Genomic DNA, 26,436 nt, shown 5'->3' on the forward strand with positions numbered 1-26,436 from the left:
GTTGGGGTAGAGGGAGACAGACATTGCCCTGTAAAAATGTTTTTTTTTTTAAATTAAAAAAGTGAGAGGTTGCTATCGACCAGCCAGCAGTTCAGGTGTCTTCGTGAGCCCACAGCACTTCCTCAGGCTGCCCTGGGGGTGGGATGGGGTGGGGGAAAGAGGGGCAGGGGGTCCCTGTGGGGTGGATATTAGGATCGGTGCGGGGGGGGGGGGAACCATAAGCAAGACCTTCCCCAGATGAAATAACATCAAGAAAAGCATCTGAGGTGGCCCCCCCATTGCGACAGCTCAATCTCTCCTCACAGTCCTCGCTGAGCGACCGCAGTCGAGAGCGGCAGCTCTGTGGCCGGGGGCCAAGGTCGTAAAAGTGAAATGTCCCATTGGCCACGTCCCTTTTATGACCTCAGTTCTGCTGGGGTGATTCAGCGAATCACCTGCCGTTCTTTTAAGCATGATGTGAGCAGAAACTTGCAACTTCCTGCTGTCTTTCCCATCACTGAGAGACACCCATTAGTTCAAGGACTGGTCATAAAACTACCTTTCCAGCATCAAAAGAAAGGACTATTTGTAGCTCAGGGTGGAACTGTGGAGCCACCGATGCTCTCTGAGCATGGTCGTTTTCTTACAGACATCTCATTACCCTACTAGCTAACATCATCAGTCCCAGAAGGGAGTGGGGTTTGCTCTCTGTTTATAATGTATATAAACGGCTGGCTTTGTCAGTGTTGGGGGCAGGGGAGTTTCTTGGTGATTTCTTAATTAGGCTGTTTTCACACCAGTTCGAACAGTCGCTAAACAGGGCAGTTGTTAATTCTCCATATTTTATCCAGGTGCATAAACAGGTAGATAGTAATGAGGTTTTCTTCCATTCTGCGTTACATTGAATATCCCCAACATAGACAGCAAGTGAGATGCTGGCGCTCTCTCTGGGATGAAGGGAATCAAAGATCACCTTAGAAACCTGGCCAGAAACCAGGAGGCTGTGAGTTCTAGCCCAGCCTTAGGTATGAAATCCTGACTGGGTGACTTTGGGCCAATCACCAGGAGATGGTGAGTTCTAGATTCACCTAGTAGAGTAAATCACCAGGAGACGGTGAGTTCTAGTCCCACCTAGGCATGGAAGCCAGCTAGGTGTCTTTGGGCCAATTACCAGGAGACGGTGAGTTCTAGTCCCACCTTAGGCATGAAAGCGGTTGGGTAGCTTTGGGCCAATTATCAGGAGATGATGAGTTCTAGTCCCACCTTAGGCATGGAAGCCAAGTAGGTGACTTTGGATAAATCACCAGGAGATGGTGAGTTCTAGTCCCACCTTAGGCATGGAAGCCAGCTAGGTGTCTTTGGGCCAATTACCAGGAGACGGTGAGTTCTAGTCCCACCTTAGGCATGGAAGCCAGCTAGGTGTCTTTGGGCCAATTACCAGGAGACAGTGAGTTCTAGTCCCTCCTTAGGCATGGAAGCTAGCTAGGTGACTGGGTAAATCACCAGGAGATTGTGAGTTCTAGTCCCACCTTAGACATGAAATCTGATTGAATAACTTTGGGCCAATCACCAAGAGACTGTGAGTTCTAATCCCGCCTTAGGCATGAAACCTGGCTGGGTGACTTTGGGCCAATCACCAGGAGATTGTGAGTTCTAGTCCCGCCTTAGGCATGAAAGCCAACTGGGTGACTTTAACCCAGTCCTCCTCTCTCTCAGCCCAGCCCACCCCACAGGGTGGTTGTTGAGGACAAAATAGGAGAAGGGAGATATGTTGGATATGTGCAACCACCTTGAGCGATTTATAAAAAATAATAAAGGCAGGAACAGAAGTAAATAAACGAGCAAACCACCTTCGCTTCTCTCATCGCCATCTCCTCTCTTCTCCTCTCCTCCTTTGGAATCCTCAGGTCTGGCCAGCCCATTTTTGAATCCAGAACTCCCTCCCCTTTTGCAACCTTTGACCAGACCATCCCTGCTGGGAATCCTGCCTTCTTACTCAGAATTCATTCATTCATTGATGCCCCCTGCAGAAACCCAGCTGGCTTTGGACATTGCCACGGCAACGCAGCAAGATGAAGATGGAGACACGTAAGTGGAGACATTTCTTTTGCATGCGGAAATCCAGAAGGAACCGGGCAGCGAAGGGAACAGCCGGCGGGGTTTAGGCCCCGGACAACCAAGTTTGGTCAAGGAAGAGAGGCAATTTGCAGAGGAGCATGTGACCTCTCTGATTAGGGTTATGATGCCCAGAATTCATTCATTCATTCATTCATTCATTCATTCATTCTTCCTTCATTCCTTCCTCTATCTTATATTCTTTCTATCTATCTATTTTCTTTCTATCTCTATATTCTTTCTATCTATCTATCTTCTTTCTTTTTCTTTCTTTCCATCTATATTCTTTCTTTTTCTATTTTCTATCTATATTCTTTCTTTTATCTATATTCTTTCTTTCTATCTATATTGTTCCTATCTATCTATCTATCTATCTATCTATCTATCTATCTATCCTTCCTTCCTTTCCTTTCCTTTCTTTTCTTTTTTCTTTCTTTCTTTCTTTCATTCATTCATTCTTCCTTCATTCCTTCCTCTATCTCATATTCTTTCTTTCTATCTATTTTCTATCTGTCTAGCTCTATTCTTTCTTTCTATTTCTTTTCTATCTCTATATTCTTTCTTTCTATCTTCTTTTTTTTTCTTTGTTTCCATCTATATTTTTTCTTTTTCTTTCTATTTTCTATCTATATTCTTTCTTTTTCTTTCTATTTTCTATATTCTTTCTTTTATTTATGTTCTTTCTTTCTATCTATATTCTTCCTTTCTAACTATCTATATCTATATATATTCTTCTTTCTTTCTTTCTTTCTTTCTTTCTTTCTTTCTTTCTTTCTTTCTTTCTTTCTTTCTTTCTTTCTTTCCCTCTTTCTTTCTTTCTGAAAAGATTCAGCGTCCAAGGCCTCATAGGCAAAATTCTGCAGAGAAATTGAATTGTAATTGTGCTTTTAGCTTGATACAGTAGCTGTATGGTTAGTCCTTGACTTACAACCATTCGTTTAGTGACCATACCAAGTTTTAATGGCACTGAAAAAGCAACTTATGATAGGTCCTCATACCTATGACCGTCCCAGTTGTAGTCGTAAGCCAAGGACTACCTGTAATTGGGCTGTGGGGTAAGGGTCATATGCACCCCATTTTTCTGACTATTGTATACTTTCAATATCTTCAATACAGGTAGTTCTCAACTTAGGACCCCAACTGAGCCCAACATTTCGGTTGTTAAGTGGGTTTTGTCCCATTTTATAGCCATTCTTGTCACAGTTATTAAGCAAATCACTGCAATTAAGTTAGTAACACCATCGTTAAGTGAATCTGGCTTCCCCATTGGCTTTGCTGGTCAGAAGGTCACCCAAGGGGATCACCCCCATCACAAATACAAGCCAGTTGCCAAGTGGCCAAATGTTGGTCACGTGACCTGGAGATGTTGCAAATGGTCATAAAGTGTGAAAAATGGTCACAAGTCCCTTTTTTCAATGGTGTTGTAACTTTAATGGTCAATCAATGAATAGTTGTAATTCAAGGTCTTCCTGCACAAGTAATCCTCGACTTACGACTGATCACTGTATCTGTTTGAAGTTACGATGAATGCCCTAAAGCAGGACTCTCCAACCTTGGCAGCTTTAAGCCTGGCGGACTTCAACTACCAGAATTCTATATTCTTTCTTTCTATCTATTTTCTTTCTTTCTATCCATCTGTATTCTTTCTTTCTTTCTATATAACTATCTACTATTTTTCTTTCTTTCTTTCTCTTTCTTTCTATTTTCTTTCTATCTATATTCTTTCTATCTATCTATATTCTTTCTATCTATATTCTTTTTTCTATATTCTTTCTATTTTTTTCTGTATTCTTTCTATCTATATTCTTTCTATCTATATTCTTTTTATCTATATTCTTTCTTTCTTTCTTTCTTTCTTTTTCTTCCTTTCTTCCTTTCTTCCTTCCTTCTTCTTTCCTTCCTTCCTTTCTTTCGTTGCCAAAGTTGGAAACTCCTGCCCTAAAGCTTCTTACAAATAGTTCCAACATCTGGGAGAAACACACAACCACAGTCGTACAACTGCATTTTGGTCACTCGGCAACCCGCTCGCATTTTGTAGTTGTTTCCAGCCCCACCCCAATGATTGTACAATCACGATTTCTGCTGGAAGCTGGCAAACACTTTGGATTTCTGGCCAAAGTCACCCCCGAGTAAACAGCGGGCTTCCTTAACAGCCGTTGCATTCAACTTTACACGCTCTTCAAAAAGGATTTGTAAAATCAGTTGCGGTCAGTCTGTATGACTGTCAGAACTTGCAATTGTAATGACACGGCTCAATTACAGTCGTAACTCAAGAACTACAGGTTGCCCTCAACTTACAACTGTTTGAAATTCCAATGGCACTGGAAAAAAAAAAGGTGACTTAGGACCGTTTTTCACACTTATAAACACAGGAACACCCCCGCTCCCCATAGTCACGAGATCAAAATTCAGACCTTTGACAACTGACTCATTCTTATCACGGTTGCACTGATCTCCTTTTACGGCCTTCTGACCGGTTGACTCGATGGGGAAGCCAGTTTCCCTTAACAACAGAGTTACTCATCCAACGGCGGCAGGAAACGTCGTAAAACGAGGCCCAGCTCACCGATCCAATGTTTCATTTAGCACCTAAGACATGTAAGGCTCTGTGGCGGTCGTACAGGGCTCAGTTACGGTCGTAACTCAAGGACGACCTGACCCTTCCCATTGAGCGGGGCTGTTGTTGGAAACCACGTTTTCAGTCAGTTTCAAGCTCTGCCTGACAAGCCAGCTTTGATCTATTTACAAATAAATAACCTGCAAAGTTATATATCCCCTCTTCTCTTCCTGTTCTGGGCCAAAAGCCGCATTCAAGGGTTCATTTTTTTTTCCTTTTAATGCTTCTGCTATTGTTGCCTCAAGAACAGTTCCTGCTGCTTTTGAATCAAAGCGAGCTTAAGCTGGAAGGGGATTCCCCCATTTCTGCTGCAGCTAAATATCTCTCCTACACACACACACACACACCCGCTCCTCCCTAGCCGGCTGGCGTTTTATTTGGTTTTTTTTTTCTTCCTTTCCTGCTACGTAATAGTTGGCAACTTCGCTCCTTTTACAGGAATGGGGCAAAAGGGTGTTGGCTGGCCCCGAAGGCAGGGTGGGGGAAGAATTTCTCTTACCAACACACAATCTCACACAATCTCTCTCTCTCTCACACACACACAAAACACAGAGAGACACCCTTTTATCTTCTCCTGCTGCCCTGCAGAACGGCAGAGGAAAAAAACAAAAAATCTGGCTTGCAAAAGCGAAGGAGATCGACTAGCCCGGAGGGGGGGGGGGGGCAGAAGAATCCCGGAGGAGAAGTGGTGGGGGGGTTTGGGGCAAAGGGTCTCCAAACTCGGCAACTTTAAAGACTGGTGGGCTTCAGCTCCCAGAGTTGAAGCTTTGCTGGCTGAGGAATTCTGGGAGTTGAAGTCCACAAGTCCTTAAAGTTGCCGAGGTTGGAGACCCCGGATCTAGTCCAAACCCACCCACCCAAACAGGAGGCCTAAGGTCTTCAAAAGTGGCCCGTTTAAGACTTGTGGACTTCAACTCACTTGAGACTTTGAAGAAGAGATTGGGCTGCCATTTGTCAGAAATGGGGTAGGGCCATGAAGGCGAACCTATAGCCCGAGTGCCGGAAGTGGCACGCAGAGCCATCTCTGCCGGTCCCCGAGCCACGACGCATGTGCGTGTCCCTCCCGCCAGCCAGCTGACTGTCAGGTATATGCGGTGCATGGGCAGGGGGGCAGGTGCGCGGGGGAGGTGCGCACGGATGCGTAGGGGGGGGCTTGTGCGCGCATTGCATTATGGGTGCAGGCACGCACACCTGCACACTTTTGGTGACGGAAAGGTTAGCCATCACTGGTGTAGGGTCTCCCGCTTGGGCGGGGGGGGGTTGGACTAGATGACCTACAAGATCCCTTCCAACTCTGATGATCCGTTAAATCTGTTAAATTCCTGAGCTAACATGACTGGAAGAGGAATTCTGAGAGTTGAAGTCCACAAGTCTTAAAGCTGTCAAGTTTGGGGACCCCTGATCTACAGTATCTATCTTCTATCTGTCTGTCTGTCTGTCTGTCTGTCTATCTATCTATCTATCTATCTATCTCTCTCTCTCTCTCTATCTATCTATCTATCTATCTATCTATCTATCTATCTATCTAATCCAAGGGTCTTCAACCTTGGTAAGTTTAAGACTTGTGGACTTCAACTCACAGAATTCCTGAGCTATCATGACTAGAGGAGGAATTCTGGGAGTTGAAGTCCACAAGTCTTAAAGCTGTCAAGTTTGAAGGCCTCCGTGGTTTGGGGGATGCTAGGCTTGGGTTGGGTTGGGTTGGCTGCTCCGGTGAGGAAGCGTCGGCGGCGATGAGGCAGGAAGCAAAGGTCACAGCCAAGATCTGGTGCTTCTTACGGGAAGCCTTTGCTTGGGGAGCCCTTCCCACTGCTGCGAATGGGCCGGAATGGAGCTCAGCGACGCCAGAAGACAAGTTTCGCTTTATTGTAAACGGAGTGCCGGAGAGGTTTGGTGAAATCACACGATGCGGCATGACCTTGGAGAGAGAGAGAGAGAGAGAGCTGTCCCACGCCCGGAAGTGTGGTTGGGGCCCTGAGGGCAGGGACTCATCTGTGAGCAAAACACATTTACAAAGGAGGAGGAGGAGGAGGGAGGTCCTCTCGGTCCGTTTGAGCTCCGCTTTGCAAAAAAGGGAGCGAGTTCTGAGAGAGGCCTCAGCAGGCAAGAAACCCCAGAACTGTGTTTTTCCACCTCAGCAGGGATAGTAGGGATTTGATTCCCAGAATTCCCCAGCCAGCATGTCCACAGGTCTTAAAATGGGATGACTGGGGAACTCTGGGAATTGAAATCCATGCATTTTAAAGATGGTGGCTAGAGAATTCTGGGAGTTGAAGTCCACATCTCTGCCTGTCTGCCTGCCTCCTTCCAACCATCCATCCACCCAACCTATCGTCCGTCGATCCATCTATCTATCTATCTATCTATCTATCTATCTATCTATCTATCTATCTATCTATCTATCATCTATCTCGTTTGTCTAATCTGTCTCCTATCTATCACCTAATCAAGGCGCCACCTTCACTAACACTAACAGGGCAAGCCACTAGTATTGAAACAGAGCAAACCCCGCTCCTTTTGTAGCACTGATCATGTTCCCTAGGTGGGTGATGAGACGTCTGCAGGAAAACCACCCAGCTCAGAGAGCATCGAGGACCCCACCCGCCAGGCGAAAGGTTTAAAAAGAGGTGGGGAGGCTCACTGAAAACGCCCTTTGCCCCCTCTCTCTCTCTCATAGGCCGCTCCACATTGCTGTAGCTCAGGGGAACCTGCTGGCCGCTCAACATCTGGTGATTCTCTTCGACCATGGACAGCGGGACCTGGATATTTTCAACAACCTGCGACAGGTTAGTGCAACCGCAAGGAGAGAACCATTGGGTAGATCCGGGGGGTCTCCAACCTTGGCAACTTTACGACTTGCGGACTTCAATTCCCAGAATTCCTCAGCCTGGGAATTGAAGTCCACAAGTCGTAAAGTTGCCAAGGTTGGAGACCCCTAGTGTAGGATCCTCCTCCTACAAAGCGACGATAAAAACAAGGCGGGTGTTTTTCTAAATCTGAGCCTCCAGTGTCCGGGAGTTTCTGGGCAGCTTTTCTCTCGTGCTAAGTTAAGATAATGTTCTCCTAGCATTCCTTCTTCATTCGTTGGGAGGATGTGATCTTTCGAACCTGGGGTTTTTCTTGCCTGGAAAACACGGTTGTGTGGTGTAACCCTGATCTGTCACCTTTCCTGGGCTAACGGAGGAAAGGTTTCCTCAAAGTACATGACCCAGAGAGAAAGCTGCTGGCGTTGATTTAAATTAAAAACAAGTTTCTAGCCCTTAAGCCTGAGAAGATAGGGTTGAATGAACAGAAGCGGAGAGGCAGCTGAAGTGGGGTGCGGCTTTGGCATACCGCTTGTTTCCCGGTGGCCCTCCCTGCAAGGAAAAAGTTGCATCATCGCTTTGAGGTCAATTGAAGCCAGTGGGGTGAATTTCTGCAATCCAGAGCAGGCAGGATCCGGCTTCCTCCGGCATGGGAATATGGGGTTTTTCAAAACGGGAAACTGGGGACCAGTGCAAGGAAGTAACTGGGAGGTTGTTGGAGCAGGTAGAGGCAAGACTGGCAGGAATTCATCAGAGGGAGATCCAATGATCCGGAAATAAGGAGGAGTAATGGAAATTATCGTGGGTGCGCCATCAAGAAAAGGTTTTCAAGAAAAGATTCGTCCAGGATGGTACACGGATAGTCCTTGATTTACAACAGTTTGTTTAGTGACCATTCAACGGCACTGGAAAAAAAAGTGACTTATATGGCCGTGATTCACGCTTACAACCGTTGCAGCATCTCCATAGTCACGTGATCAAAACTGGCAACTGACTCGTACCTTTGACAGTTGCAATGTCTTAGGGGGCCACGTGATCCCCTTTTGTGACCTTCTGACGAGCCAAGTCAGTCTGATTCACTTAACAACCGTGCTACTTACTCGACAATGGCCGTGAACTTAATTGGGGCAAACAAAGCCATCAAACAGGAGGAAACTCATGCAATGATTGTCTCACTGATTGACAGAAATGTTGGGGCTCGGTTGCGGTGCGTAAGTTGAGGACTACCTGCAATTGGAATAGGAGGCCTCCAAGGTCCCTTCCAGCCCTATAATTCTCTGATTGAGAGAGGGAAACCAGTTCTACACAGGTGATGTCCTCAAAGCAGGAGCTGAGTAGGAATTATGATTTCACAGCAGAACTTGGTTAGTTGGGCAGGAAAGAGGCTGTTCTAGAGAAGATAGACTTGATTTATTCAACCATGCCTGGAGCTTTGATTGCCTCATTGCGACCACCGTTTTTACTTCTTTGATTCTTCCTTGGAGCTTTGATTGCCTTATTGAATCCACCATTTTTATTTCTTTTCCTGGAGCTTTGATTGACTCATTGCACCGCCATTTTTATTTCTTTGACCCTCCCTGGTCTTTGTTTGCCTCATTGAGACCACCATTTTGACTTCTTTGACTCTTCTGTGGAGCTTTGATTGCCTCATTGCATCCGCCATTTTTATTTCTTTGAATCTTCTGTGGAGCTTTGATTGCCTTATTGCATCCACCATGTTTTATTTCTTTTCCCTGGAGCTTTGATTGACTCATTGCGACCGCCATTTTTATTTCTTTGACCCTCCCCTGGTCTTTGTTTGCCTCATTGAGACCACCATTTTGACTTCTTTGACTCTTCTGTGGAGCTTTGATTGCCTCATTGCATCCGCCATTTTTATTTCTTTGAATCTTCTGTGGAGCTTTGATTGCCTTATTGCATCCACCATGTTTTATTTCTTTTCCCTGGAGCTTTGATTGACTCATTGCGACCGCCATTTTGACTTCTTTGACTCTTCTGTGGAGCTTTGATTGCCTTATTGCATCCACCAAGTTTTATTTCTTTTTCCTGGAGCTTTGATTGCCTCATTGCGACCACCATTTTGACTTATTTGACTCTTCTGTGGAGCTTTGATTGCCTCATTGCATCCACCATTTTTATTTCTTTGACTCTTCTGTGGAGCTTTGATTGCCTCATTGCATCCACCATGTTTTATTTCTTTTTCCTGGAGCTTTGATTGCCTCATTGCAACCGCCATTTTGACTTCTTTGACTCTTCCCTGGTCTTTGATTGCCTCATTGCGACCACCAATTTTATTTCTTTGACCCTTCGCTGGCACTTTGATTGCCTCCTTGTAACCGCCATTTTGACTTATTTCATCATGCCCTGTGTTTCGATTGCCTCATTGCCACCGCCATTTTGACTTCTTTGACCCTGCCCTCGGTACTTTGATTGCATCCTCGCCATCCCCTCTTCTTAACGTTTGTACCGGGCAGAGAACACAGTTTGTTGGCTTAGTAGTTCCTGTGGCAACCATTTGGGCTCTGCCTGCACCCCACCCCCCCTCTCTCTCCACCCCTGGGACTTTCCCTAGCTCTGCTGGTGGCAAAAACTCAAGAGTCACTTCCTCAAACAATTGCTCAAGAGAACTTGCTTCATGGTCAGCAAAGCCTGATTAGAAGCACCAGGAGGAAATTGGGGTCAGGGCTCGTGGCTTTGTTCTGACGTCTTTGTTTGGAGCATAGAACAACAGGGACGGAAGGGACCTTGAGGTCGTCTAGTCCAACCCCCTGCTCAGGCAAGAGATTCTCACCTTCATCATTCCTTTATGCATTATACCAGTGGTTCTCAACCTAAATAATAACATTTCTTCAAGGCTTTGCATCACTCCCTGGGATGACTTCGTGGCCCCCTCCAAGGGGTCTACGGGCCACTGGCTGAATGAGAGCACATTATCTATGTGCTGTGTTCACGTAAGGTGTTCAAAGTAGGATAATTAGAGCCTGGTCTTTTGCTCCTAGGGTGAGAACTTTGAGATGATCCATTGATTTGATTTCTTGGCCACCTATGGGGAAGTCTTATCCTTTCCTGCTTCTTTGAAGTTCAACTTTCACTTTCTGAGAGTATCGTAGTTACTGTGGTTTGCACAGTTCTGATCTTTGGAGTTATATAGACTAGTGTTCCTCAACCTTTATAACTTTAAGATGAAGAACGGCTGCTGGTTTTGGGTCTGGCTAGTCTAAGGAAAAGAAGAATTAGGGGTGACAGGATAGCAGTATTGCAGTATTTGAGGGGCTGCCACAAAGAAGAGGGTGTCATATTATCCCCCAAAGCACCAGAAGGCAGGACAAGAAATAATGGATGGAAACTTATCAAAGAGAGGAGCAACCTGGAATTTAGGAGAAATTTCCTAACAGTGAGGACAATTAACCAGTGGAACAGCTTGCCACTAGAAATCATGGGTGCTCCATCACTGGAGGTTTTTAAGAAGAGACTGGACAGTCGCTTGTCTGAGATGGTATAGGTTCTCCTGCTTGAGCAGAGGGCTGGACTAGAAGACCTCCAAGGTCCCTTCCAGCTCTATTCTATTCTAATTCTGTATGGACTTCAACTCCCAGAATTCTCCAGCTAGCCAGGGAGAAGCAGAAAAATTGACACTCTATTTTGCTATCCTGTTTCCCCACTCTCTCGCCTGCGTTAAATAGATCTCCAGTAAAAGTTTAGACTCCTAAACTGCACATGGCCCCTTGGTTTGGAAACAAACTACCATTAGTTCTCATTTAGTGACCATCTCTCTCCGGCAATTGTTCTGACGTTGAGGGGGGAAAAAAATAACTCTGCAACCATTCCTCACATTTACAAGCTTCCCAGGTTTGCCAAGCAAAACACAGCTGAAGTCAGACCCCTAAAATCATGATGATTGCATTGGGTGGCTGCTCCGTTTAATGACCAAGTGGCTAATTGTGGTGGCTAAGCGAGGACTCCTTGCCTTTCGTTAACTTCTGTAAAAGTGTCTCTCTACGGTGGGTGGGTGGGAGGTTTTATTTTTTAACAATTGATGACTTTAACGATTGTTTCGAACTTTTTATCTTGTGAGCCATCCAGAGTTGCTGGATGCGAGATGGATGGCAATTAAAACTTCATTCATTTTATACGTGTCATTTATTTTCAGTCAATGCATGCATGACTGCATGAATGCATGCATGCATGCATGCACGATGGAATGAATGAAACGTTTGCCAAGGCGAGCTGTGCCTTCCTAACAGAAGTCTGCCTGCATTTCCCGCATGCTAGCAATCTTACTGGGACGGGGCAAGAGGGGTACGTCTTTGGGTTGCACCTGTCCCGCACGTGGCTCCCATTCCGCCCCCTGCCATCATTTCCTTCTCTGTTTCTTATAAACCTTCATATAAACCCAGTCCCCCCCACCCTCTTCTGAGAAACCCCCAGCTGCATGAGTGCCGGCAGGTGTAAGGGATGCGGTCTGATCATGAGAACTCAGCTGGTTTCCTCCGAATCGGATGAGTAAGAGCTGTTGAGACGAAGCCGGCGAGAGCTGCCGGGCATTGGCAGGGCCGTGGTTCCTCGGAAGAGCACCGAGGACAGTGGGCTCTGCCTTGTGGGTGTCTCTGTTTGTTGTGTGTTGGCTTCCTCTGCAAGCGGGTGCCGTTACCCAGAAATGACCCGCGTAGCCCAACCAGCTTTCTCGCACCAATCAAGCGTGGGAGACGCTGTGCATGAAAATGCGTGTTCCTGTAGCAGAAACCTTAAGCCCGGCGTGTTCAATTCGGGAGTTGAATTTAGATTCGGGCTGTTTTTTACTCATTTTTAAAATTTATTTTAGTTTTTTCTATATGGCCGCCCATCTGAGCAAGGGACCCCGGAGGGCGAATTGTCTTAAAACAAAAAGGCGGCTTTGTTTTTGTTTTTTGTTTTGTTTTCGTTTTCATTTCTTGCACTTTTTCTAAAATTTTCTTTCTTTCCTTTCTTCTTACTTAATGCTACGTTGGTTTGCATTACTTTTTAAAAATCCGTTTTAAAGGGTTTGGTTAAAAATTCTAGGCAGGTCTGGGCATATCGAGGCTCATCTGGTGTGTGTGTGTGGTGTGTGTGTGTGTTTGGGTGTGTGTATGCGTGTGTAAATAAGCCCTTTACAGAAAAACCCAGGGGCTTTTAACTGAATAAATTTAGCTGCCATTAAGGCACCAGGCTAGAAAGTGAAAGATTGTGAGTTCTAGTTCTGCCGTAGGCATGAAAAACATATGAGTGACTTTGGGCCAATCATCAGTAATTGGTGAGTTCTAGTTCCATCTTAGGCATGGAAGCCAGCTAGGTGTCTTTGGGCCAATCATTAGGAGATGGTGAGTTCTAGTCCCACCTTAGGCATGGAAGCCGACTGGTTAACTTTGGCCCAATTACCAGGAGACAGTAAATTCTAGTCCTACCTTAGACATGAAAGCTGATTGGGTGACTTTGGGTCAATAATCAGGAGACTGTGAATTCTAGTCCTTTCTTATGCATGAAAAAGCCAGCTGGGTGACTTTGGGCCATACCCGTTCTCTCAACCTAACTCACCTCACAGGGTTGTTGTTTTAGGGAAAATAGAAGGGAGGAAGTTGGGCTGGATATATTCCCCACCTTGAGTTAATTTTAGAAATAATAAACATAGGAAAGGAAGGAAGGAAGGAAGGAAGGGAGGGAGGGAGGGAGGGAGGGAGGGAGGGAGAGAGGGAGGGAGAGAGAGAGAAAGAAAGAAAGAAAGAAAGAAAGAAAGAAAGAAAGAAAGAAAGAAAGAAAGAAAGAAAGAAAAGGAAGAAGGAAGGAAGGAAGGAAGGAAGGAAGAAAGAAAGAAAGAAAGAAAGAAAGAAAGAAAGAAAGAAAGAAAGAAAGAAAGAAAGAAAGAAAGAAAGAAAGAAAGAAAGAAAGAAAGAGAATTCCATGTATTCTCTGGCGGTGATCAGTCCCTTTTCTTACCCCCCTTCCAGACTCCTTTACACTTGGCAGTTATCATAGCTCAGCCTTCCCTGGTGAAACTTCTACTGTCCCACGGAGCATCTCCCATGGTGCTGGACCGGCATGGACAATCTGCCCTCCATCTGGCTTGTGAACACAGGAGCCTCCGGTGCCTGCAGGAGTTGTTGGAAGGAAGTCCAGCCACACTGGATCTCGAGGCCCGGAATTTCGAGGGTGAGCGAGGGAGACCTAATCGGTTGACATGACGAAATAAGATCGTCGAAAAATTCCAGACGATTTAAAGAGTTTGTAGCAGAGTCTTCGACTTATAACCATTCATTTACTGACTGGTACTGAAAGAAAGGACTTTATGATCAGTCTTCACACTGAACAATCCTAGCATCCCCTGTAACCATGCGATCAAAAATTGGGCACATGTATTTACAACCAATGCAGCAAATCCTGAGTCTCAAGCCAAACTTCCAAAACTTCAAAAGGATTTATCGGGAGTTAAAATGTCCGGCACTGCCTGGGTGTAGCCAACTCTGAGACACATAATTAATTGTCGCCCTTCAGCCTGGTTTTTTCCCCACCCCCCTGGGTGTATCATAATTCATATTCTCCAATGAGACACATCCATAACCAAGAGTCATCAGTCATGTTCTCCAGTTAGATATTTGCCCAGCAAAAACTTCAGTCACCTAGTTACTATCTTTGAAAAACTATTTATGGAATGCACTTTTGATTTCCAAGCTGCCACACTTGCTCTTTCAAACCCCTTCCTCCCCCCGCCTTTCTGTTGGCAATTCGAAAAAGACCATGGAAATATTTTATGAGTTGACAACAGCATCTTTCGGTCACGTGATCGCCATTTGCGGCCTTCCCAGCCAATGAGCAAGTCAATGTGGGCAGAGCCATATTTGCTTAAGGACCGTGTGATTCATTTTGCAACGGTAGCAAAAAAAAGGTCACAAAATGGTGGACTCACTCAATAACTGCCTTGCTTAGCAATTGACATTTGAGTCCCTTTTCTGGTAAGACCTCGACTTACAGAAGTTCCTTTAGGGACCTTTTAAAGTTACACTGCTGAAAAAAAGTGGCTTAGAAGCATTTTTCACGTGACAGTTGTAACATCCCTCTAGTCGTGCGATCAAAATTCAGGTGCTTGGCAACTGATTCATATTTATGACAGTTGTGGTTTCCCGGGGTCATGTGATCTCTTTTTACGACCTTCTAACCAACAGGGGAAGCCAGCGTCACTTAACAACCGTGTTCCTAACTTCACAAGTGCAATGATTCCCTTAGCAACTATAGCAAGAAATGGAGTCAAACTCGCTTAGCAACAGAAATGTTGGGCTTATTTGTGGTCGTTAAGTGGAGGGCTACCTGTATCTGGAACTGTTTCTCGTTTTTGAAATGTCCCTATTGTGTTCCCCCTTGTTGTCTTCGAATAGGTTTTACCCCGTTGCATTTAGCTGTTGCATCTTTGAATCGTGACATTGTTCTTGCTTTGCTGGATCACGGGGCAGATGTAGATGCCGTGGTAAGTACGGAGTTCAAGAGGTTATTGTCAAGCGCCCGGGAAATCAGGAGATTCAGGCAGTTCAATGAGTATAAAGATTTATTGCAAGTTCTCGACAAGAATCTGGCCAACTGGCCGTTCAGGGAAATGAGACGGAGATAAGAGAGGCGTTCAAGGTGGGCTGGACTTAGATCTGTTACCTGGACATGCAGGGACTGGTGACTTATGACACGTTTGACGCCTCCCTCAGGCTCAGCCTGGTAATCTCTTACAGATATTGGGTATTGTTCATTTTGTTGGTGTGGGAAGGAAGAAATGAGCTGAGAGAAACTGCACAAAAACTCAGCTGATCTCTGCGATTGATTACAAGCCATGAATAATTAAAGGATGAAATGGAGGGACCTGTTAGTGAACCGTAAAGTTACATGATATTTTGCATGTATTTGCTTCAGTGAAACCCGGGATGGTTAAATGAAACTCGGGAGGTGTTCTGATTAATGGGAAAGTTTGTTTTACAAAAGTAAACAAAAAGAACTTGAAATGAATAAGCAGAGGAAAAATTCCGGGAGACGGGTTGTGGAATAGGATGATACAATTTTAAACAACTGACTGGTGGAGGGTTGGAATTTTTAAAAGGAATGTTTGAGTAGATGGAGGAAAGGACAAGGAGGAAAACAGACAAAAAAAGGCCCAAGCTAGAGTTGAGTGGCTATATTTTGTTATGATGCCATCTTACTTTGATACATTTTTTAATGAAGAGTTAATATGTTTGCCTGCCTGCAAACTTGCATCTTGCACTAGTACAACAGTGCATAATGCAACAGAATTCCATTGGAATATAGCAAAATTATTATGTTTTTCCATGAGAGCTTAAGTGGCCCTAATACGTTGCCTGTTTCAGAGTTACTGGTTCCCATAGTGTTCCCCAATGTTTCTATGGGAATTCAGACTTCAGACCTTTGGATAATTTTTTGATGAGGAGTTAATGAATTTGAAATAAATTGTTACCGTGCATGTCTGGGAGTTTACTGTACAACAGAATTACATTATAGCAAAATTATTGTTTTTTCCCATGAGAATTTAAGCCTCACACATTATCTATTTCAGAGTTATTGGTTTCCAACAGTGTTCCCCACTGTATGGGGATTCAGACTTCAGAGCATCATAGAAGACTGTGCTAATGTTAACTACTGCTTTTTAAAGAGTAAATGGAGAAAAGGGAAAGAATAATGGTTTCGGAATTGTAAATTTAATTAATGTTCCCAACTTAATGCCAGTTGTAACCAACTCTTATTGACTCTTGTTTTTAGGATATAAAGAGTGGCCGATCTCCACTACTACATGCTGTGGAGAACAATAATTTGGATATGGTGGAGTTGTTGCTACAGGTAAAGGATGATTTGCCCTTCTTGAGAAAAATCCTCTCTCAGCCTTAAACTGTTTTTTTTTTAAAAAAGAAACACAAGAAAAATATTTTGACAAATGTTTGATTCCAATAAACAATAGTTTAGTGCAAATTATATGGAAAGATTCAAACCTGGCCACTTTAAGCTCTGTGGACTTCAACTCCCAGAATTCCCTAGCCAGCATGGCCGGCTGGAGAATCCTGGGAGTTGAAGTCCACACAACTTAAAGTAGTCAAATCTGAGGAAACACTGACAAACTTCCACTTCCCCAAACTATCATTTATTTTGTCATCTGGGGTCAATGGATACGATTATCATAAACCCTGTAGCAATACCGCCACTCAGTAACCATGACTTTAAATGCGGCTTGTTTGTAATAAACCATTGTTAACATTGATCAAAGTTTTCACACTGGCAGAAAAGTTGTAAACCAATCCAGCCTAGAATTGTAAGGACCGGCAAATACGAAATTGATCCCTGAGCAAATACTTTCCGTTCCATAAGTCCCGTCTTATCTTTTCATTTCCTCAAATGCCCTGAATTTTTGGCAAGCGTGCATGCAGAATTTCTGCGACCTCGGTGGTTGCACATCCTTAAAGTGTTGTGTGTGTGTGTGTTATGCCCGTTTTACAGCATGGCGCCAACGTGAATGCCCAATCCTACGGGGGCAATACAGCACTCCACACAGCTAGCGGAAGAGGCCTGTTGGACATGCTGCGGCTTCTGGTGAGGAACGGGGCGGACGGCAGCCTGAAAAATTACCACAACGACACTGCCTTGACGATAGCAAAGAACAAAAGGGTGAGATGATACTACGGAGTGAATTTGTGTACGTCTGACTAAGAACTACAGTACAGGTGGTCCTCGACTTACAACAGTTCATTTAGTGACCGTTCAAAGTTACGATGCCACTGGAAAAAGGGGACTTACGACCATTTTTCACACTTACAGCTGATCCGCGTCCCACGCCCGTGGTCCCATGACCGAAATTCAGAAGGTTGACAAAACTGACTCAACTTTACAACGATTGCAGATTCCCGGGGTCTCGTGATCTGCTTTTGCGACCTTCTAACATAGTTAATGGGGAAGCCAGGTTCATTTAACAACTGTGTTACTCACTTAACAACTGCAGTGGGGGAGCTGCTGGCAGAGGGGAAATATTATTCCAGAAATGTGGACAAAGGCATCAAGAGAGACGCAGAGCAATTGCTTTGGCTCTGGGACAAAGGACAGGAAGCAGAAAGCGGTGTTTACAAGGGGAGCGACATCATTCAGGTCAGACTGGTTAAACCGTTTCCTCAAAGTTAACAACAGGAGGATACAAGAGGCGCATCTTTGGTGTAAATGCAGTGGGGCTTCGGTAGGTGATTTCCCCCACGGATGGTGACCCGAGTTCATAACAGGCAGTCCTCGGACTTAACATCCACGATTGAGCCCAAAATTTCCGTGGCTGAGCGAGACGTTAAGTAAACTTTGCCCACTTTTCTCGCCACAATTGTTAAGTGAAGTACTGCATTTGTTAAATTAGTAACTTGGTTGTTAAGGGAATCTGGCTGCCCCTTCACTTGTCGGAAGGGATCACATGACCCTGGGACATGGCAACCATCGCGAATGTGAGCCAGTTGCCAAGTGTCCAAATATTGATCACAGAACTAGGGGCATGGTGCCAAAAAGGATGTGAAAAATTTCCCAGCCAGGTCCTGACAAGGAATGTCAGGGGCAGAAGCCTGATTCACTTCATTTAACCGTGACATTCACTTCATAGTTGCAGGGATTCGCTGAACAACCGTATCCAAAAATGGTCATATAATCAGGCGTAACTCAATTAAACATCAACTTCCTTAGCAACCAGAAATTCTGCTTCCTGTTCTGGTGGTAAGATGAGGGTCCTCCTCTCCTTACCTTATGACCTTAAATTTTACCTAAATTTGATCAAAATTTAGATCCTTTTTACCTGTTGCTAGTTTTCTCATCTCAAAACCTTGGAAAACCAAAGGGTTGAAGGTTATCCACAAATTAACATCCACTTGTTTATGTGACTGCTTGAGGTTACAACGAGGAACTTACTATGGGTCCTCATAGTTGAGATTGTTGTAGTTGTCATAACACCCCCATGGTCACAGGATCGCAATTTCGGGCACGCAGCAACCTGTACGCAATGACATTGTTGCAGCGTTCTGCCATCACAGAATCGCTTTCTCTGACCTTCCCTGACAGCTTCTGATATGCGAAGTCAATGGGGAAGCCTGCAGGAGGTTGAAGGCATAGTCAGGTGACCTCAGGCTTAAGGAACCTGTACAGTGGTGGAATTCAAAATATTTTGCTACTGGTTCTGTGGGCGTGGCTTGGTGGACGTGGCAGGGGAAGGATTTTGCAAAATCCTCATTGCCTCCCCACCCCACTAACCTGCTTTCCAGCTCCGTTTTCCTGTGCAGGCCAACCAAAGAAGACCCAGCCAATCAGCTGGGACTCAGGAGGCGGGGAAGAGATGGGGGTGGGGCCAGTGAGAGGCGGTATTTGCCGGTTCCCCAAACTACTCCAAATTTTCACTACCAGTTCTCCAGAACTGGTCAGAACCTGCTGAATACCACCTCTGAACCTGTGGTAATCCGCTCCGTGATGGCGACTGAGAGCGACAGATCCAGTCTTTCGGTAGAAACAGTACAACATGTCACCTTCTCTTTTGGATCTCCAGGTGATTGACATCCTGAAAGGAAAAGCTGTTCGGCCTATCCCACACCCCGAAAACAGCCATGATGGCTCGTCCCCCACAGTCAGCACTGGCAGCTCTCCGGGCCTTCGGACTCACAGCCGTAAGTAACTTCTTCCCCAGATAGGCAGCCTGGATTTTGTGCCATGTTTCAACTGCCTCCTTGGCAGTGGTGGGATTCAAAAACTTTTACTACCGGTTCTGTGGACGTGGCATGGCAGGCGTGCCGTGGCTTGGTGGGCGTGACAGGGGGAGGATACTGCAAAATCCCCTTTCCCTCCCCACCCCACTAACCTGCTTTCCAGCTCTGTTCTCCTGTGCAGGGCAACCAAAGGAGACCCAGCCAATCAGCTGGGACTCGGGAGGCGGAGAATAGATGGGGGCAGGGCCAGTGAGAGGCAGGGCTTGCTGGTTCTCCGAACTACTCAAAACTTCCGCTACTGGTTTTCCAGAACTGGTCAGAACCTGCTGAATACCACCTCTGGATCACGTTGATGTTCCTCAAAACAGTTTGCTCACAAGAGCAATATGTATTTCATGCTAAGCCCATAATTAATTCCCATTTAGGAATGGTCATTCCTTCTTCCATCTCAGAGGTGTCCAACCTTGGCAACTTTAGGACCCGTGGACTCCAGTTCCCAGAATTCCCCAGCCAGCAACACTGGCTGGGGAATTCTGGGAGTTGAAGTCCACAAGTCTTAAAAGTCACCGAGGTTACTCCACCACAACCCAGCCCCATAAAATTCAATATGCGTTCAGTTAATCAATGGATTGCCCTTCTAACAGTGCTTTTATCCCCCTTCAGATGTGCTCCACGCTTCACCTGACTCCTGTTCCACCATCCCCAGCCCTGATCACACGCCAAAGCCTCACATAGCAGGCCACTCGCCCAACACAACCACTCTGAGGCCAGAAAGCATTATCGTGACGAATGGACCTTCAACCTCTGCCCCGTTGCCTGGCATGGAACTGGACAGAAGTCCCCATTCATCCACCCTAGAGCAGCCGATGGGCTTTCCAAGATCCTCCCAGGTTCTCCACCCCGAGAACGTGACCGATCCTGCCTTCCACACTGCCCTGTATCCCTTTACTCCTTCCAGCCCTCACGTCTCCTCCCATCCTCTCCAGTTGCTTCCGATAGGCCTGAACCATCCGGTAATATCCATGCCGCCAAGAACCCTGGCCAGTCGGATGTCCATGAGGTACCCAGGGATGGACCAGTCACAAAGACTACTGGACTTAGAAGGTCAGGCGGTTCTTGGCTGCGAAGGGCAGTGGCTCCACAGCACTGACGGTGGCCCTGGGGGCAGCTGACGAGAGGAAGTCCAGAGGCCTTCAGCAGCTTTGTGGGACAGGATGATTTCTCAAGGACCATTTCACAAGGCAGAAGAATGAGTCAAGGCGTTGCTGCCGCCGTGGGTTTCCAGCCTGACATTTCTTCACGTTTGCTGCAGACTTGAAACTACTTTCCTTTTCAAATTGACATGTAGCAGAGCCCAGCACATTGAGTATATGTCCACTGAATATAACTCCGCATTGGCAACAGGGAGGGTATCCGGCCAGTAAAAACTCAGCTCCATTCAGTTGCCCAGAATCTACCCCGCAAGGGATTATGGGGTTGTTAAAAGATGGTGATGTAGCAGAGCCCAGCCAGCCTGAGATGACCCTTCAGGCGTCCAAAAAAAAAAAAAAATCAACAGTGACCTTCTTGATCCAGCGATATCTCCCACTCTCCCAATCTCTTTGAATGTACCTCACACCACTACCTGAGCAGAATCTGGGTTGGACCAATTTGGGGGTGAGTGTTCAAGGGGACGTGATGGCTCAGCGGTTAAAGACACAAGAGTTTGTCAGCTGAAAAACGGAGGGGTTCGAGACCCGCGCTCCATACTACAGGGGTGAGTTCCCGCTCCTTGCTCCAGCTCCTGCCCACCTAGCCGTTCGAAAGCGTGCAAATGCGAGTAGATAAATAGGTACCACTTCGGTGGGAAAATAACAGCCTTCCATGCACCTTTGTCGTTATAGCTATGCTGGCCCCGTGGCCATGGAAAATGTCTTCGGACAACCCTGGTTCGCTCGGCCAAGAAACAGAGATGGACACCGTGCCCTAGAGTCAGACACGAAATCTTTACCTTTTGTTCAGGGATCATGTTTTAGCTCCAAGGAAGAGGAGCTGTGAGAACTCAAAATCCAAAGCCCAATCCACTCCTCTCAGCTGAGGGCCGAACGTGACTTTTTGACACAATGCTGGAAGCGACGCTCGAGTGGGGTAAAAAAAAACCCATCCATTTGAATCAATGGTGTTCTTTGTATTTAATAGGCATTAATTTAACTTGAGTGAAGTTAATATGGTCGCTCTGTGTGTATTTAAGCCTTGTGGCTGTGTATTGTGTTAGGGATTGCAATATGATGATGGCACCTTCTTCGGGGTTTTGAGGGGTCTTGTTTACAGGTTGAATTGTGTGCAGCGACATGTGCAGGTGGGATGTAGGAGGGTTGGCAGCCACGAGGCTCTTCCCCAAGGCACCCCCAAATCGCAGGAGTGTGCCCAGGTAGTCCTCGACGTACGACTGCAATTGAGACCCAAATTTCTGTTGTTGAGCGTTGAGACCGTCGCTCAACAGTGAGTTTCGCCCCCATTTTACGATCTTCCTTGCCATCGTTGTTAAGTGAGCTTGTTGCAGTTCTTAAATCAGTAACACGGTTGTTAAGTGAATCGGGTTTTCCATGCTGACTTGGTTGGTCGCCAAAGGGGATCATGTGATCCCAGGACTCTGCAACCGTCATAAATATGAGTCAGTCCGGATTTCAGATGGTGTGATCATGGGGATGCCACAACGGTCGTAATGGTGAAACACGGTCACATTTTTCAGTGCCGTTTTTAATCTTTGAACGGTCGCTAAACGAACCTTTGTAAGTCAAGGGCTGCCTGCCTTTAACACACCTAGTGTTTTGGGGGATCGAGAGCCAATTCCTCGGCCCAGCATCAACTGGGGTACCTTGATTAAAGACGAGGAAGGGGACCTGGTCAAGAAAGGAAGCGAGGCATTTCCCAGAGTAAAAAATCCTATTTTCTTTAAACCCCTTTATTTTAATCCCCCCCGCCTCCCCCAATGAGCTGATTCCTTTTCACCCTCCTTGATCTTATCCACTTTCAACGTGATTTCAACTGGAAACGACCAGCCAGTAGCTACACCTGAGGGATCATGAGAGAAAGAAAGACCTCGAAGAGAGAGTGCAGAGAAGAGCAACAGAAATGATCGGGGTGGGTGGGTGCGGGTCAGGATGAATTATATGATGAATAATTGAGGGAATCGGATCTGGGTGGGCTTCAAAAAATTTAGCAAGGGGTTCTCTGCCCGGTTGCTGGGTGACCGTAGCCATGGTGGGTGTGGCCTAGTCGGCCTCCTGCACCACGGTGGGTGGGTGTGGGGTGTTTTTCCTAAATCCTCCAGGAGGATGCAAACAGCCTCCCCAGGCTCCGGAGGCTCTCTGGAAGCCGGAAATAGGCCCATTTCCGGTCTTCCCGAACTTCCGGGATGCCTGCTTTTCACCTTTCTCAAGCTTCCGTGCGCCCCCTGCACTTACCTGCATCCAAAACGGGCCACGTGGGGACTCCTGGGAGGGGCAGGTGGGGCCAGCCAGGAGTGGGATTTGGGGGTTCCCTGAACTGTGCAGAATCTTAGCTAGGGGCTCTCGCGAACCCCCTGCAGCCCCAGCCCTGACTTGGATGTGTCTGGTGTAATAAAGAGAAGGACCCGAGGTAACCGGATAGCCCTCTTCCAATATCAAAATGGCTTCCACAAAGAAGCAGGGGTCAATCTCTTCTCCAAAGCAGGGGTTTCCAACCTTGGCCACTTTTAAGACTGGTGGACTTCGACTCCCAGAATTCCTCCTCCTCCAGTCATGGTAGCTCAGGAATTCTGGGAGTTGAAGTCCACCAGTCTTAAAAGTGGCCCAGGTTGGAGACCCCTGCTCCAAAGCACCTGAAGGCAGGACAAGAAGGTACAGATGGAAACTTTATCATAGTGAGAGCCAACCTAGAATTAAGGGGAAATTTCCCGACGGTTAGAAGAATTGATCAGTGGGACAACTTGCCACCAGAAGTTGTAGGTGCTCCATCACTGGAGGTTTGCAAGAAGAGACCAGGACATCCATTTGTCTGGAATGGTTATAGATTCTCCTGTCGGAGCAGCGGGGGGGTAGACTAGAAGACCTCCAAGGTCCCTTCCAATCCTGTTATTCTATGTCCTATGATTTCACTGTCTCCTAAAAATTGCTAAAGCTGCCAGTGTTGGTGGCGCTGTGTCTCCGACCAATGGCGAGACTGTGAATTGCACCACCGTGAGCAAAATAGAAGCAGAGCCAGGAGGAAGAAGCCAAAAACTCTTTCAAAGTCAATCTCCCCACACCCCCTCCGAGAAGACCCAGGAAGGCTGACTCATTTTCTCCGTTCTCCCGGCTCTTTCGTCACCACGAGGTTGAAGAAATAAGCCTGAGCTGCACGGATATTGGAATGGGGGAAGGACCAGAATGATAAAACGTCTGGGAAAGAAGGGGAGAATTGGGGGAATTTCCAAAAAAACGGCTAGGTGGAATATTGGGTGCATTTGAAGGAGTGAAATTTCAGAAACTCCCAAGGTCGATTCCTAGTCATCGGAGGAAGTTGTAGCACTGGAGTGTGAGTCAGGGCGGTTGCGATGATCGGAAAGGAATTTTTAAAAAACGGAATCGCTGTACCTGGGAAAAATGAGACCGCCCTAATATGAAGTCGGTGACAGTTTAGGTGGTGCCTTGCTCAATAGGAGTAATTGTGAGAGGGATCTCGGAGTCCTAGTGGACAACCATTTAAATATGAGCCAAGAGTGTCCAGCAGCTGCCAAAAAAGCCAACACAGTCCTAGGCTGCATAAACAGAGGGATAGAATCAAGATCACGTGAAGTGTTAATGCTCCTTTATAAGGCCTCGGTAAGGCCACACTTGGAATCCTGCATCCAGTTTTGGTCACCATGATGTAAAAAAAGATGTTGAGACTCTAGAAAGAGTGCAGAGAAGAGCCACAAAGAGGATTAGGGGGCTGGAGGCTAAAACATATAAAGGACGGTTGTAGGAACTGGACATGTCTAGTGGGTCTAATGAAAAGAAGAACTAGGGGTGACATGATAGCAGTCTTCCAGTATTTCAGGGGCTGCCCCAAAGAAGAGGGAGTCAAGCTATTCTCCAAAGCACCAGAGGACAGGACAAGAAGCAATGGGTGGAAACTAATCAGGGAGAGAAGGAACTTAGAACTAAGGAGAAATTTCCTGACAGTGAGAACAATTAACCAGTGGAACTGCTTGCCACCAAAAGTTGTGAATGCTCCAACACTGGAAGTTTTTAAAAAGATGTGGGATAACCATTTGTCTGAAGTGGTGTAGGGTTTCCTGCCTAAGCAGGGGTTTGGGCTAGAAGACCTCCAAGATCCCTTGCAACTCTGTTATTCTGTTATATTCATATCTTGACCCCAGCATCCATTTTATATGCAGGGAATTCTCCAGCAAGCCGTGGGAAACTGAAATTCTGGAGAATAGTGGCTAGTTATATGTATATCAATGTAGACTCCTCCATCACCCAGGCCAAAAGTATTGTGGCAACTGGAATTGGTTAATCTGAGACGCTTCCTTGCTCATCCAAGCAACTTCCTCAGTCAAAATAAAATAAAATAAAATAAATCAATCAATAAATAGGCAGAGAGTCAGAGAATTGTTGGAATGTTCCGACTCTTGCCACACTGACTTCAAGGGTTTCTTCCCAAAATGATTTGTCAATGTAGACTCAATCATCCAGCCCAAAAGTACCTAAAAAGTTGACTTGTGACAACTAAACTAGAATTTATTAATTCATTAATCTGAGATGTTTCATCGCTGAGCCAAGCAATTTCATCAGCGGCTGGTTATAATGAAATGGATGGCTAGGTTGATTAGCTATTCCTTTGGCACACTCCTTCCTTCTGGGTAGAGCTAAAAAGGGCCCTTAAGCACAGTTGGCAGCTTGGCTTCACTGGGTTGTCCTTCTTGGTTATCCTGTGAAGAATTGCCTTTTGGGACAGCCAGCCCTGATTGATAACAGTAGATAAAGTCTAGTGCAGGGGTCTCCAACCTTAGCAACTTTAAGACTTGTGGACTTCAACTCTCAGAATTGAGCTGGCTGGGGAATTCTGGGAGTTGAAGTCCACAAGTCTTAAAGTTGCTAAGGTTGGAGACCCCTGGTCTAGTGTTTTCCCAACCTCTGCAATGTTAAAATGTGTGGACTTCAAGTCCCAGAATTCTCCAGCCAGCATGCCTGGACTTCAGATCCCAGAATTCCTAAGTCAGCACACCTCTACTTCATCCCCCAGAATTCCCCAGCTAACATACTTGAACTACAACTCTCAGAATGCCCTGACCAGCATGTATGGACTTCAACTCCCATAATCCCCTATACATGGACCTCCGCTCCAGAATCCCCCAGCCAGCATGCATGGACTTCAACTTGCAGAATTCCCCAGCCACTGTACTGTCTAAAGCAAGGGTCTTCAATCTTGGCAAGTTTTAAGACTTGTGGACTTCAACTCCCACAATTCCTGAGCTAACCTGACTGGAGGAGGAATTCTGGGAATTGAAGTCCACAAGTCTTAAAGCTGTCGAGTTTGAAGGCCCCTGATCTAGAGAACTCTGGGAGTTGAAGTCCACACATCGTAAGGTTGTCAAAATTGAGGAACGCTGGGCTAGAGAGCCCAGGAATTTATCTCATTTAGTGCCGTGTCATGGTTGCTACTAACTTTTCTATTCTCTAAGTAGCCTTTCCCTTCCCTTAAATAAACAGTGGTCTGTCCTTTCGATGGGGACCGTTACTTGAAAAAAAAGAAATCAGATCCTCAGATCATCTCCTGTTGGAACAAAGGAGATCGGAGGGGGCCTTGTGTGTTTATAGTTGAAATGTGTCAATAAAATATTTTTTCTACTTTCAAAGCTGTGTGGGTGTTTTTCTTTTTTCTTGTTTGTTTTGTTTTTTTGTTACAGAGACCAGCCCCAGGGGACTGAAATGATGCAACCTTTGGGGTTTTTCTCTTTTTAGCAGAAAATCAATTCTGTGAATTCACACCCTCTGGTTATAGTTCCCTGGAACTGGACTCTTTTGAGGAGGCCGCGTCATTGTGTAAGCACAAATGCCTGCCGAAGCGTTTTGAGACATTTGAATAACCTCTGCCAACCAGCGCCCATGCAAATTCAAATCTGTCAGGCTATTTTCTTCTGGTGTTTGGCGGGGTGTGCCTGCTCTGTGAGACCTGCCTGATTCCCAGAAGGATCTTCCCAAGGAAATACAAACCCTAG

At 46.0% G+C, this 26,436-nt stretch overlaps 1 protein-coding gene across 3 annotated transcripts in view; it reads left to right on the forward strand.

The window, feature by feature from the left end:
• BCL3 (BCL3 transcription coactivator) overlaps positions 1 to 24,795 on the forward strand; it is a 27,458-nt gene extending 2,663 nt beyond the window's left edge. Inside the window, exons 2-10 of one of the 3 annotated variants that reach the window (XR_015744872.1) lie at positions 1,887 to 2,067; positions 7,389 to 7,497; positions 13,479 to 13,680; positions 14,901 to 14,989; positions 16,279 to 16,356; positions 17,008 to 17,175; positions 19,070 to 19,187; positions 19,890 to 20,982; positions 21,110 to 24,795. Coding sequence is in view for 2 of the 3 variants with exons in the window: in XM_026715468.2 (XP_026571253.2) it covers positions 1,887 to 2,067; positions 7,389 to 7,497; positions 13,479 to 13,680; positions 14,901 to 14,989; positions 16,279 to 16,356; positions 17,008 to 17,175; positions 19,070 to 19,187; positions 19,890 to 20,398 (1,454 nt within the window). In the remaining variant the exon portion in view is untranslated. Of the gene's footprint in view, positions 1 to 1,886; positions 2,068 to 7,388; positions 7,498 to 13,478; positions 13,681 to 14,900; positions 14,990 to 16,278; positions 16,357 to 17,007; positions 17,176 to 19,069; positions 19,188 to 19,889 lie in introns of all 3 variants that reach the window. The other 2 variants (XM_026715468.2, XM_087940169.1) reach the window with 2 other exon arrangements.
• Positions 24,796 to 26,436: the final 1,641 nt, after the last annotated feature.

This window comes from Pseudonaja textilis, chromosome 10 (assembly GCF_049901715.1).
Source record: "Pseudonaja textilis isolate UNSWEBS1 chromosome 10, rPseTex1.2, whole genome shotgun sequence".
NCBI lineage: Eukaryota > Metazoa > Chordata > Lepidosauria > Squamata > Elapidae > Pseudonaja > Pseudonaja textilis.